Below are 13389 nucleotides of genomic sequence, written 5' to 3' on the forward strand. Positions count from 1 at the left end.
AGATTAACACAAATGATTGCCTCCTCTTGCAGGATAGAGTCTGTTAATAATGTCAGAGTTCTTGAAATTGTATTAACCCAAAGTCTTGGAAATGCACAACTAATTTTTTTTTCTTCATGAAGTTTAGGAAAAGTACCTTGCTCATGTTCCCAGAATTCCTCCTGTACACCAAAACCAACAGAGATGCTGAGTTGTTGTTTAGTGCCTGCATACTCTCTTGCAGTGCAATAGAAGAAAATTTGCTTATGAAGCTGTTCAGATAGATCAGAAAGATTACTGATATAAATCTGAAAACAAGAACTGGTTTCCTCTGGCATTGCAAGAGAAGCATAGAGTACATCGCTTACTGTAGACTTTATTTGTCCTAAGTCTTTGGAGTGTTTTGACCCCAGAAGACTCTCCAATATGTGGAGGAATTTACACTGTTTATTTGAATAAAGTCCTGCAATCTGCCGTCGCATAGAGACTACATTGTGACTGACTCAGCCAAAACAGTGGTCAGGGTAGCTCACAAACACGGGCAGAATGTTTTGTTACTTGTGCATATTTTCATGTGACCTTTGCTAAATGATAATAACAGTTATTAATAAAATCATAAAATAAAACAAGCCTAATCCAAACATGCGTTTTGGTTTTCGAGCAAAGTAGTGTGCTGTTGTGCAGAGTGATGGAACTCAGCGCAAGATAAAATTTCCAAACAACAAATGATGAAAATCAGTAACAGATAATCACCAGTCATCCACTGTGATTAGTGTGTTATGCTAACAGACAGAGGTGGTGTCCCTTTGCTGTCCAGTGTAATTTAAAACTGTGTTGACTGTTGTCTGTGCATCAAACCGATCTGGTGTCACTAACTGATTTAGGTCCATTGTGGGCAGGCATAAAGACGGAGGGGGGTTTGAGTCAGTCCCAATCCCCGGGACAGACAGGCTTCCTAAGCTACAGCTCTGGCTTCACAACACCACAGACAGGACAGGCCCCCTACAGCTACCAGATGCAGGGTGAGGACATCATTGTGAATTCTTTGCTTTTTCTCCCAATTTTTTCCGAAGTTTGAATTTGTGCGTTAGAAAACACACCACTAGATGAAATACATTTTACTTAAACCCAACAGCATATGAAATAGATGGCAAACTATTTTTTATTTTTTTTGCTGTTTCTTTAGTGGGTCTCTTTTTGGATGTAATGCACAAAATCCTGTCTTTATATTCGGCCCTTCCAAATAAGGTTTATTGTACTTTTTTTTTACGTTAGAAACATAGCTCTCTGATGATGTTTTATCTACATGCAGAGGAAGACTTATTCACAGCACAGCCCTCGCCCTTACCCTTGATAGTGGTTGCAACCCAGCGGTGTTTTGTGCAGCCACAACGGCTGCCTTCCTTTCCTCTTCTCTCTTAAAAGAATCAACACAGATGGAAAAATGGCAAGCACTTAGGAGGCAGCAGCCATGTCGCTCCCCAGCCTTTGTTTTTTCTCCCCCTGTGATCATATTTTCATTTGTTTAAGAACTGAGAACACAGAGATTTATGCCCTTGAAACCGATTAAGATGAGTTGTGCACCCTACACTCCCCCTTTTTGTGCTCTTTCTCTCCAGCCATACAGTTTAAATGTAGATCAGGCCTAATGCCCAGTGGAGTGTATCTGTTACACTCGTTCTGCTTCTCTCTGGTTTAGAAAGCCTCTGCTCTGGGCAAGCTAGCTGCTAGTGCAGTCTTTGTATTCTCTCCTGTAATATCTAAAGTGTGACAGTTGAAATATCTCCACATGTTGCTGAAAAGCCCCCAGAACATCCCACAATAAATAACACCAGCTCAGCAGCAGATGTGGCAGGGGAAGCCTCTCTTCCACGCCTCTTAACCAAATACAGTTGGCCACATTCAGAGATTTTGGAGCACACTTCACACCTGAAAAAAGGAGAGGCAGAGAGAGAACGACAGGAACAAAAGTCAGAGCATGTGCGGCAGAGTGCACAAGCTGCTATCCTGCCCTTAGTGGTTTAACTCATGATGACAGTATTATGTTCCCATTCATCTTCTAAGTATTATGCTCTTACTCTGTCTTTCTTTTAACCTCCGTCTATCTCAGCCTCTCCCTCACTCTCTTCAGCTATCTCTGCCTATCTTTTCCCCCATGTTAGCGTTAAGTGCGTTAGTAATTGACAGCCATGTAAGATGACAGATTGACCACTATTCTGGCCCTGGGTTCTCTAACTGTGGCTCTGGCCCTCCGCCACACCATCATCATTACTCTCTCCGGCCTATTGATCTGCCTGGGCAATGTGCCTCAGGCCTGGGTGTCCCAACCAAAAACTCCTTTTCCACATCTGATACTCCCCTTTCTTTCAGTGTCGCTGCCACCAGCCTGTGGCCAGCTGTCAAGGCAGAGGACGATTAGATTAATGTTTTTTGCTCTTTGCTTTCATCTCTGATGCGATCGAGCTTTGTGTGGTTGCTAAAGTCAAGGCACCAAATCATAAAGTGGACACTTGGGGCTCTTATTTTGTAGGGCATTTCAGGGAGTACCGAAAATGGCAAAAAATATTAGAGGAGCGTAAACAGACAGAGACATTGTTTTTATGGTGGTGCTGAGCAGATGCTAATTAGGTGAATAATTGGGTTCCAGCATTCTGTCCCAATGGTAGTGCGAGCTGAAGAAGCTGAAGCCTTGGTTGCCTTTTAAAAGGAGAGCCCCATCTGGACTTGATAGGCTATTCCCAAGTGGGGCATACAAACTTCTGCTACAAATATTGTGCGCTGATGATAGACATAGCCCATGGCAAGAGACTGATCAAGCAAAGCAAATGGACTTCCAATTGTGGAGCCAGAAGGCAGGAGGGAAGGAGGAGAGGAGGGAGGGATGATGTCTGGTCCTGAGTGAGTGAACTAACTGGAGCAGGACAGGGGGAGGGAGAGAAAACATGCCCCCCGGGGAACCACAAGGCCCTTTCTTTCTCTCCCTGCTATAACCAGCACCACCACTCCAAACAGCATGGGCTCATTCTCACCGGGCTAGCGGGGGTCCCCTCAGCTTTTATGTGGCTCCTTGTTCTCCACAGAGCAACCCTCAAACCTGCCAGCGAGAGCTTTTATGACTGTTTGAACTGTGCATTAGGCTAATTTGTTGTTCTTTGCAGCCTTTGCTCCTTGTTTTGGTCTTATTGTTCAATTGAACCTTCGCAGTATTTTGAACTTTCTTCAGCGAACACAGGAAAGTTTTACGTATCTCCTTCCCCTTAAAATATTAAACAAGAAAAGAAAGAGCAACGCTGATAATTACCGGGATGTAAAACATGCTGGAGGAAAAACTGCAAATGCTGCACAAATAATTATTAAATTCTGGTAATTTAAAGGTATTTCTTTTTATCTTTTAGCCACTGTGCTGCAAGTGTAGCTAACTGACAAGTCAAAACTCAATGTCTTCATGCTGCTTTGGATGCACTGCCATATCACCCCCGCACCCAAAAAAAGACACACGCACAAAACACACACACACTCCCCTCCACCCACACAGAAAAACTTCCCTAATCATTCCCCCCTTTCTGAAAGCTGCTTCATGTTTGTCACGGTGTGGGAGGGCCCTCCTGATGGGGCCAATGACCATAGGATGAAAGGAACTCCCTCTGTTTGTGTCTGACAACAAAAGTGTAATTACGTCCTCATTTAGGAACAGTAAATCTATCTCCTGCCTCGTTTTCACTGAAGCTGTGGGATACTTTCTTGGCCTTGGTAGGATGACTACGGTTATAGGTAAAGAAATTGTTTAAAGAATACGACGGCGGCGCCCTTTTTGTGTCCCCTACGGCTATGTGGACAAACAAGCTGCTTTTGTATGGACAGAAATGAGTTACAAAGCCCACTGTTTTTTGGGCTCAATGTTTTTTAACAATTCATTTGGAATTAATTAATTAAAATTGAATCATCTGTCACTGAGAGTGAGTGACCAGAACTGACCAAAACCCTTGATTTTTAGTTTTGTTTATTTTAATGTGTGCATTACACTGTTGGCAGAATAATTTGCTTATACTAAACTCCACAAGTAATCATTTCTTAATTGCAGTCATTATTTTGGATCACAATGAATTACACTTGAGTGAGAAATCTGCACATAAAAGTCACATCAACACATCGTGGCGCCTACTCACAGCTTTTCCGATGAGTATTCTTCAATTAAACTTCTATATAAACACAATTGTTGCTCATTTGCTCAAATGGGAATCCCCTTCACTACATCTTTATAATGGATAAACCAGTTTTACTTAGTTGACCAGTTCGCAGTCATTGTTTGTGATTAAATAAATATTTGAGTTCAGTTTAATGCCGTTAAGCCTTGGGCAATAAAATCTGGCAAATTCTCTTTCTTTTTTTTTCTTTTTTTAACAGTTAGAAGTAACATTTATATATTAATTCGTGGATCAAAATATGCAAATGAAGACAGATTTTTATGTTAATTATTCAGTTCTTTAAATCGTCACAATAACTGTTATCTCAAGAATTAGGATCTGGTTTCTCTACCAGTGTATGACCCCTTTAAACTGTCCCTCCTGCTGTTCTCTGACTTGACATGACAGTACAGGTGGATGGCCACTGAGGAGAGATGTTGTGTCCCAACAACTGCTGCTGTCCTATGCTACAAATCATAGCATGTATGATATTAGGGCATTAGATACTATCGACCCTTTTGAGTGATTTAATTACCCAGAAGAACCATAGTTTGAACAAGTGGAAAGGAGAAGCATACATATTCATCAGGGCTGGATTTCAGTAGCACACCATGCCAGAGCTGCTCACCCCAACTTCAACCCTCTTTTTCATATACATCTCTGTCACTATACCCCCACCCCCCACCTCCTACTCATGTCCCGTCCAGAGTGCATCCACCGTTTCCACCCCCTTTACTCAACGCCACCCTTCGGTAACTCGCACACAACAGTCTCTTGTGTTCTTCGTATTGTGCGGGCTTGGAAGCAGGTTTTGCCCCCCCACCCCACCCCACCCCACCTCTGCACTGTCATTCATCAGGCCTGATCCAATCACAGATAAGGGAGGAAGAGCAGAAAGATAAGGCCACTGTTTGGAGCTCTCCCTGAGGCCTCCCTCTGTTCACCAACTAAAATAGTTGTTTCAAGATGAATCTTTTTCCCCCTCCTAACAATGCACCATTTTATTTACACTACTGCAGATTTAATTTTGTCTTTTCATGTAACATAACTTAAAGTTCCAATGTTTTTCTCCTCATAGGTGGGACTTTCACAACAACGTCAGGATTGTACACAGGAAATAACTCCCTGACAAACTCAACTGGCTTCAACAGCACGCAACAGGTAGCTGCGGATTTCTCCCTTATCTCCTTATTCCTCTAATCTGGTATCAATTTGCAGCTATCATTTTATACTTGAGGTTTGAACTGATCTTGGAAATCTTCATGAAACACGCGTACTCAATATGCTACATTTCACCCATGACACATTCAGACATAAATCATTCACAATGTCAAAAGCTTTGTACACAGGCTTATCTACCGTACCTCCTCCAACACATGTATATTATGCCACAGAGGAAAGGAGGAGGGGAAAAAACAAGACAGATCGTTGTCCAGATGTAGGACAGAACAGAACATGTGTTTGCATTTATTTTTTGGAATCTGCACTGTAAAGTAGCAACACTGGTGCAGGGCATTTCTCAGATTACCCTGCCAAACCACCTAGTTATTTTCTTCAATTCTGCTACCTTTTGTCTTTCTGTCTGCCTCTGTGTTTTGATCTAAATCTTCCCTCTAACATCCCATTGAACTTATCATTCCATTTGACTCTTTTTTTTTTATGTATCCCTGCTCAGACATGCACTTCTTCTCTGAACATGTTGATTTTATGTCTGAGTGAGCACCCTGGTAATACTTATGTAAAAGTCACAATGGCAGTATTATGATGCTGGTCCTAGTAAGGATAAGATGGTAAATGGCCTGTTTTTGTATAGCGCTTTAACTAGTCCCTAAGGACCCCAAAGCGCTTTACACATCCAGTCATCCACCCATTCACACACAGGTGATGGCAAGCTACATTGTAGCCACAGCCACCCTGGGGCGCACTGACAGAGGCGAGGCTGCCGGACACTGGCGCCACCGGGCCCTCTGACCACCACCAGTAGACAACGGGTGAAGTGTCTTGCCCAAGGACACAACGAGCGAGACTGTCCGAGCCGGGGCTCGAACCAGCAACCTTCCGATTACAAGGCGAACTCCCAACTCTTGAGCCACAATCAAATATCTCCATTTGCATTTGCAGACAAGCAAATGACCCATTGTCTGGAAAGCATCTTAGAAATAAGTCCAGCCTTTTGCACGCTTGGAACTGGGCAGGCTTTTGGACAGAAACTTAAGAAAAGGGAATTTAAGAAAAGGATTCTCTAAAAGTCAGGAACTAGCCATGGAGATGATAATGTTAAATGAGATGCAGCGAACTTAGGACAAATTCTTCAAAGAAATTTTGAACATGATGTCTCTTTTAACTCTGTCATCTCCATTACCACAGCACCATTTCCACAAACCATGAACAGAAACTCCAGTGCTGTCCAGTTTTGTGTGTATGACATCATGTGTGTAACGTCTCTTTTCATCACTATTGGGAAGATGTCTGAATGAAACTTTGAGGGACACTGACACACAAGTGACCTACAGAGTTGTGTCAAATTAAAGGAAAAAGCTGAACACTGAACCCCTACAGTGCTCTTAGAGGGAAAAGTACAATAGGGGTTAATAAAAAGTTGTTCTAAGTGATCGTCTGTATCCTAAAAAGGAAAATCATGAGTGTTCTTCCCCTGAAAGAATTCAAGCAGTTTTTGGTTGCAATTTATTCCCTTACATGTGTCTGACTAAATTAAATGCCATCACTTTAATCAACTAATTAAAAGTTATCAACTTTTTCAATTTACCCTACTTACTCCACAGGACTACCCAAGTTATCCAGCCTTCGGCCAGGGCCAGTATGCTCAGTATTATAACAGCTCACCCTACACTTCACCCTACATGACAAGTAACAACACCAGCCCCAGCACGCCCTCAACCACCACTACCTACACCCTCCAGGAACCACCCACTGGCATCACCAGCCAAGCCCTCACAGACAACCCTGCAGGTAGGAATTAAACCTCAGTTAGACCTGCCTTGTATAACCTGAATATCACCAGTTTGATTCTGGTAAGAGGTGTGTGTCTCTTGGAATTTTCTCTCCATAGCAGAGAAAATGTTCACTTCCACCACATAAGAACAGGACAGTTTGAGCCACTACATCTAGTGGTGAGATAAAACAGAATTCAGATGTAAGGTTTTCCATAATTTCATGTGACATTAATGCATCATCTTGCAACTGAGATTGTATATTATAAGCCACTCAGAATTTTATAACTGCATTTGAAATTGTCATCATTCACACTGAAGACAGCTGGCTTTAACTAAATATAATTTCATGCTTCCATCATTCAATTTAGATAAATTACATTTTAGCTATTTCCAGTTGACATGCACTCCATTACCTCTTGTTTATTAAATCAGTATGGCGCACAGTAGCCTTTATTATTTGTTCTGCATCTGATTTATGGCATGCTTGTTACCTGCAGTCTTATAAGTTATGTCTCCTGCAGGATGCTGTCTGTCCTCCATCAAGACAAATGGTCCCTTTAAACATCTTTTCTAAAAGCAAATAGAAGCTCGTCTTCGGTGCGCTCTTTTAATACTCCCCTTCCTCCTTCTTTCCTTCCTTTCAGGAGAGTACAGTACCATCCACAGTCCATCAACCCCCATTAAAGATTCAGATTCAGATCGATTGCGCCGAGCCTCGGATGGAAAGTCACGTGGCCGTGGAAGAAGGAACAACAACCCATCACCGCCGCCCGACTCTGACCTTGAGGTAGGGTGAACCCGCTACCTTGGCGACAGACAGCCTCGCCCTGTCTGAGACACATGGACACTAATCCACTTACTATATGGCTGCCACACCAACTTTAACACTTGATGGACATTAATACTTAAAGACATGATTCCTTAACTTTAAATGCATTATTAATGCATTGTGGAATATATGAGTCATCACTAAACGCATATCATCTATAAAGAGCTTTGTATATCGTATAAATAAACAATAAGGCATGTGATTAAGTGAGTCATCACTGATGAGATACGTACTACATATATACCACGCACTGAAGACTGCTGTTGCTTACAGTGGTGTTATTGCCCACTTTGATAGTGACCATGTGTCAAAATAAACTTGCTGTAATTTCGAGGACTCTTCATTAATATGTTATTAATTTGACTGAGGATAATAGCAGCCATTAAAACACTGACATCATGGCATGTTAACATATCTAGTTAATTAGTTTGTCACTATTGATTACTCTAATGTAAAGGGCATGGGGTGGAAAGTGTGTATTGGGGTGGTGAGAGAAGTGTTGCGGTGACCAACCCAAGCAAATGGATCCTGGTCCCTGTGGCACACGAATACGCTCCTGGCCTATTGACCAGGAGGATCACCTTGCAGCCCTACAGAGTGCACCATTGATTTTGCCTCTTTTTTTCTCTGTTTTTCTTTGTTTCTTTCTCCCCCACCTCTGCCCCCCATCTCTCTAGCGAGTTTTCATCTGGGACCTAGATGAAACAATCATCATTTTCCATTCCTTGCTTACGGGTTCTTATGCCAACAGATATGGACGGGTGAGTGACATCAGACTCTGGCAGTAGCCATTCACTTTATCAGAAAAATGCATGAATATTAAAAGGAGGGGGGCAGAGGATAGATTTCACTTTGCTCTAACCCCACAGTGAGACGATAGAGCAGAACTCAATGTATAGATAATTGCTTCTTCTTTTTTTTAAATAAGTCCAATGAGATCTGACAAAAACCTTTGCAGCTGTTGGGGGGCTCTGCATGGCCCGGCTGTAGGGGCTCACAACAGTTGCACTCTGGATGTCTATTGACACATCTTGAGTGTTCCTTTCTCCTTCAGAAATGCCACATTGTTAGTTTAATTAAGTGCTTCTCAATCCATCCTTTTCAGGCAGGGATCTCCCTGGAGACCCTGGCAGGAGAGTGAGTCCACTAAATACAGCCCAGCCAGAACTCAAACTAGAGCTTAGAAATTCTGCCAAACCTGGCTTAATTAAGACTCAACAAATATGTATGTATTAACAAACATATATTTTTATTATAGCGAAAGGTCATTTCTATCCCATGTAACTTTGTGTGCTCATGAAATGAAGAGTTTACTTTTCCAGGGTTTTCTATTTGTTGTTTCATGTAAATTGCTTCTCTAAATTTAAACCTTCAAAACAAATAATTTGGGAAATAAGCCAGAATGCTTTTCTCATGGTTATATTGAGGTCATAGGTTCCTTTAAAGTACATCATCCTGTCTGTTTTTCCCCTTCTAGATATAAAAACTGACTTTAATATGAAATTCATAAACTAATATGCATTTTTATTTTAATTTTGTTTTAGAACAGTGTTTTTTTTTTGTTTTGTTTTGTTTTTAAATGACATATTACTCCTATGTCAGAGAGCTTAGCGTCTGCAGCCCATGCTCTATGCCTTTGTTCTGGTATGAGGGGTGTTTGATGGGGGTAGTGTTTTGTTTTGGGGGTGAAAGAGGGCTGCCCCACGACCCTTTACTGTTTATTTACTTTATTCCCAGCCCTGCCTGCTGCGTAAAGAGAGAGCTAAACGCTTAGGGAGCTGTGGCTCCGTCATGAGGGTCTCTTGCACCATGCACACACATAATCACACATAGGGTCTCCAGTGTGCTCCTCTGAAACTCCATAATGGCCCATTCCATCAGAGCTCATATAGGATGCGACAGCTAACTAGAGCCACTCTGGATTTTTTCATTTGTTCTCTGTTTTTCTTCCTCTCTGCCCATTTTACTCACTTTGTAACCCATGTTTTTGTCCCTCTGCCATGCCCTTATCTGAAATACAGATCTATAAACTCCCTTAGAAAGGAAAGTTAAGACTAACAACCAGCACAACCATTACACCCCCTTCTCCTCCTTTCTGGCTTTCATTGATGCCAGGCATAAACAAAAAAGATACAAACCAGTTTTCCCTCCTAGCTGCTCTAAACTTGCTATAAATAGATGTGTATCTGAGTGAGTGCACATCCACACTTTCGCTCACTCTCTGTGACCTCCCACCCGCACACTCTCTGACTTTTTTTTCTCTCCCTCTCTTTCTCTCCCTCATACACATAAACACACTGCTGTTCTTATCAGCTCTTTTAATTGGCATCAAGGCAGCTCACCCCCATAAAGCTGATGGCTAAGGCCAGCTGTGCTGGTACTGGGCTGGCCAGAGCGAGAGCTTAAAGTGGGTGGGGATGGGGGTTGTTATTGGTAAGGGGCTTGAGGGTGGAGGGGGAGGCTTGGCGTCCCCCTAAAGCCACTGACATCTCAGGACAGGTGGTGCTGGAGCAGTGACAGCAGCAGCACTTTGGCCTTCTGGCCTGCTTGTATTCTTAACTCCCTCACTGACTGATTGTTTAGATTTAATTGGAAAGGATTCACTTGTGCAGAAAAGGCAGCCTTTTCCCACCAAACCAGTCCATAAGAGTGAATCACCCAACAGCGCCAGAGGTTGGGAAGAGGGAGCTGGTAGCCTGTTCATGTGGGAGGCTAATTATTTTTGATGAATTCTTACTGAAAGATTGGTTCAAACTGGGAGGTTAAGAGGAAGGAGAAAGCCTCTAGAAGTGGGGATTGAGCTCTCCTTGTGTGGTTTGTACTCTGTCATTTTAGAGAAAACATAAGCATTGTGGGGTGTGACAGCTAATCAGCGGAAAGCTCAGGTGTGTCTTTAGGTGGTTTAACTCTGTAATCCCTGCTTCTGGTCCTGCCTGGCTTGTCTCTTATACAGGTCTGACCCAGCTGCAGGAAAACCTCCTCCACGGGAAGCTTTTGTCTTGACTTTGTCCTTTACTTGCTGAGGACATTCTGCTGATTTGAGACTTAAAATGTAAACGGCATTCAATATGTATGAAAACAAACAAACACAAAAAAAGAATGTAACCATATCTCTCAAGTTATTTAATTAATAGTAATATTAATATATATGAAAACCCAAAAGTAAAACAATAAACAATGGACAATTTTATAATCATAAGAAGTTTCATTACAATTACAGTCATTAGGGTTTATAATTTTGTAGATGTTCATGTGAGAATGATCTGATGACATTTTGCCTATACGTTAACTTTTTAAAAGGAAAACTGCACACATTGTCACATGCTCATTAACTATTTACAGTGTTGTTCACTCCTCTCTTGGTATTATCTTACAGACAGTGCAGCCATATCACCATTGCAGCACGTGTCACATTGCTGGCAGAGATCACAATTTAAGGAGGAATTTGTCGTTGCGCCTGATATAGGGATTAATATAACTGTTGAATTATTTTGCAGTTTTAATTTTGAACAAACGGAGTGACTGTCAGTTAACTAAAGAAACTTTACAGGGAATCGTATTTTATCATGTAGAGAGCAATCAGATGATGCATCTGGACAACTATGTGGAGAATGGGCTATTTACGATGAGGCTGTGACCCCGGCTCTTCCATTTAACTGCCCCTCCCAAGAACAGGCATGGTTTTACTCGGTTCATTCTGTCTGTCTGTGGCATTTCTGATGACTATTCTAGTCCCTTTCAGAGGGTCGTAAACAGAGGCTGAAACTTTCAAGTGCGCCTAATGTCTTCTTTTATGGGAATACCTTGCTGTAGAATTTAAAGGGATTTCTGTGTTAATTGACAGACTTGCAGGGAACTTCATTATTTACTGTTCTGCATTGCTTCTTCAAACATACAGTATATACACACACACTTACGTTTCAGAATAATGTGGTTTGATTTAATTCGTTTTGTCTGTTTTCTGTAGGACCCGCCAACATCTGTATCGTTAGGCCTTAGGATGGAAGAAATGATCTTCAACTTGGCCGACACGCACTTATTCTTTAACGACTTAGAGGTGAGTCTGTTTGTGTGTGTTTTACTCTGGTATGTTTTGTTTCTGCGCAATTGCCTTCTGTTTACTTTCTGATGATTTTAGTGGCCAGAGGAGTGGATGTGCTGGGGTGTGAGAATTTTTTAGTAAAAGAAGCAACTGTTACGTAGCGTAGAGCCTCTTTTACTAATCTCTTAGTAATCTATCCCATAAGCGATGGCATGAATTTTACATGCGCTGTCAGTCTCCTGGGTCACCAGCCCTGCCCCCCCCCACCCTCCCCCACTTCCACTGTCTTCCCACTCCCATGGCAGCTAGTCCAATTTGTCAGGCTCTAGTGTTTCTGTGGCTGCTCTGTCTGTGTGTCATGCTGTGTGCTTGGTGTCGCTGTCCACCTACACCACACCACAGACCCCCTCTGTCACAGCATGAAATCCCTGCCACCTCCCCTCCCTTGCCCCCCTGATTCATGTACAGTTAGTGTAAAATCTTCCCCTGGGGCACAGGAATAGAAGGATCAGGCGTGGAGAAAAATGTGTGTCACATTTGTCGAAACAAATGTGACGCACACTTCATGCATGGGTATGAAGCATACCCTCTGTGCAGATTCAAATGTCAAACCCAACTTACAAGCAACTGTCCACAAATTTATCGCATTTTCTATATTTGCATTTTTTTTTGTCCACGCCTCAACGTTTTTCTCCCGGTGAATCTGATCCCACCGGCCCTGCTTTTTTCCTCAGAGTCCTGCTTTATGCTGACCTCACAGGAGAGGAAATGTTTTGTTTGATACTTAAGTGTGAAGAGATCTGCGGCCGGCCTGCCAAGTCTCATTACTCACCACCATGTTCGGCTGTGCTACATGAAGCAAGCCCAAGAACGAGCAAAAAACATGGGAGACAGGGAGACAGAGAAAGAAAATATGCATACTCCCCCAAAAAGACAAGCGACTGAGATCCCAAGTGCAGTCATCGTGATCAAAGTTAATTGGCTACAATTGGCTGGTTAAATATTTCCTTATGCCCTGGCCATGTAGAAGCTGTTGTAGCTGCACTTTATTTAATAGATGTGCCCCAATCATTTGAAAAAAATGGCACTTTGTGACAATGCTTAAATGTGGTTTTGCTCAACATCTGTCCCGTGTTTTGATCCTTTCATGTGCTTTGAAAGTGTTCGCAGATGAATTGGCAGCTCAGTCTACTTCAAAACTCCAGCACACACATTTCTTCTGCTCTGTCTCAGCAACAGTATTATTCGATTTTGTGTTTAGGCTTTAAGGACTCAATTTTTGCAGCTTAAATCGGTGTAGTATGCTTAGGTAGGGATGCTTTTTACAGTGTCCAGTGTAAAGATGTCTCTGCAGATTCTGCAGTAATTGTCACTAACAATCATACCAGAGGAGGAGTGACA

At 42.3% G+C, this 13389-nt stretch overlaps 1 protein-coding gene across 9 annotated transcripts in view; it reads left to right on the forward strand.

Annotated features, from left to right (window-relative positions):
* Positions 1-13389, forward strand: part of eya1 (EYA transcriptional coactivator and phosphatase 1) — a 62871-nt gene that overhangs the window by 35336 nt on the left and 14146 nt on the right. For 6 of the 9 annotated variants that reach the window (XM_035909410.2, XM_087846115.1, XM_035909407.2 and 3 more), the window contains 6 exons: positions 864-1001; positions 5242-5324; positions 6947-7133; positions 7762-7904; positions 8624-8707; positions 11914-12003. In XM_035909410.2, coding sequence (XP_035765303.1) covers positions 864-1001; positions 5242-5324; positions 6947-7133; positions 7762-7904; positions 8624-8707; positions 11914-12003 — 725 coding nt within the window. The remainder of the gene's footprint in view (positions 1-863; positions 1002-5241; positions 5325-6946; positions 7134-7761; positions 7905-8623; positions 8708-11913; positions 12004-13389) is intronic. The other 3 variants (XM_035909416.2, XM_035909414.2, XM_087846117.1) reach the window with 1 other exon arrangement.

Source organism: Neolamprologus brichardi, chromosome 9 (assembly GCF_056152115.1).
Source record: "Neolamprologus brichardi isolate AB-2024 chromosome 9, ASM5615211v1, whole genome shotgun sequence".
NCBI classification, from domain to species: domain Eukaryota; kingdom Metazoa; phylum Chordata; class Actinopteri; order Cichliformes; family Cichlidae; genus Neolamprologus; species Neolamprologus brichardi.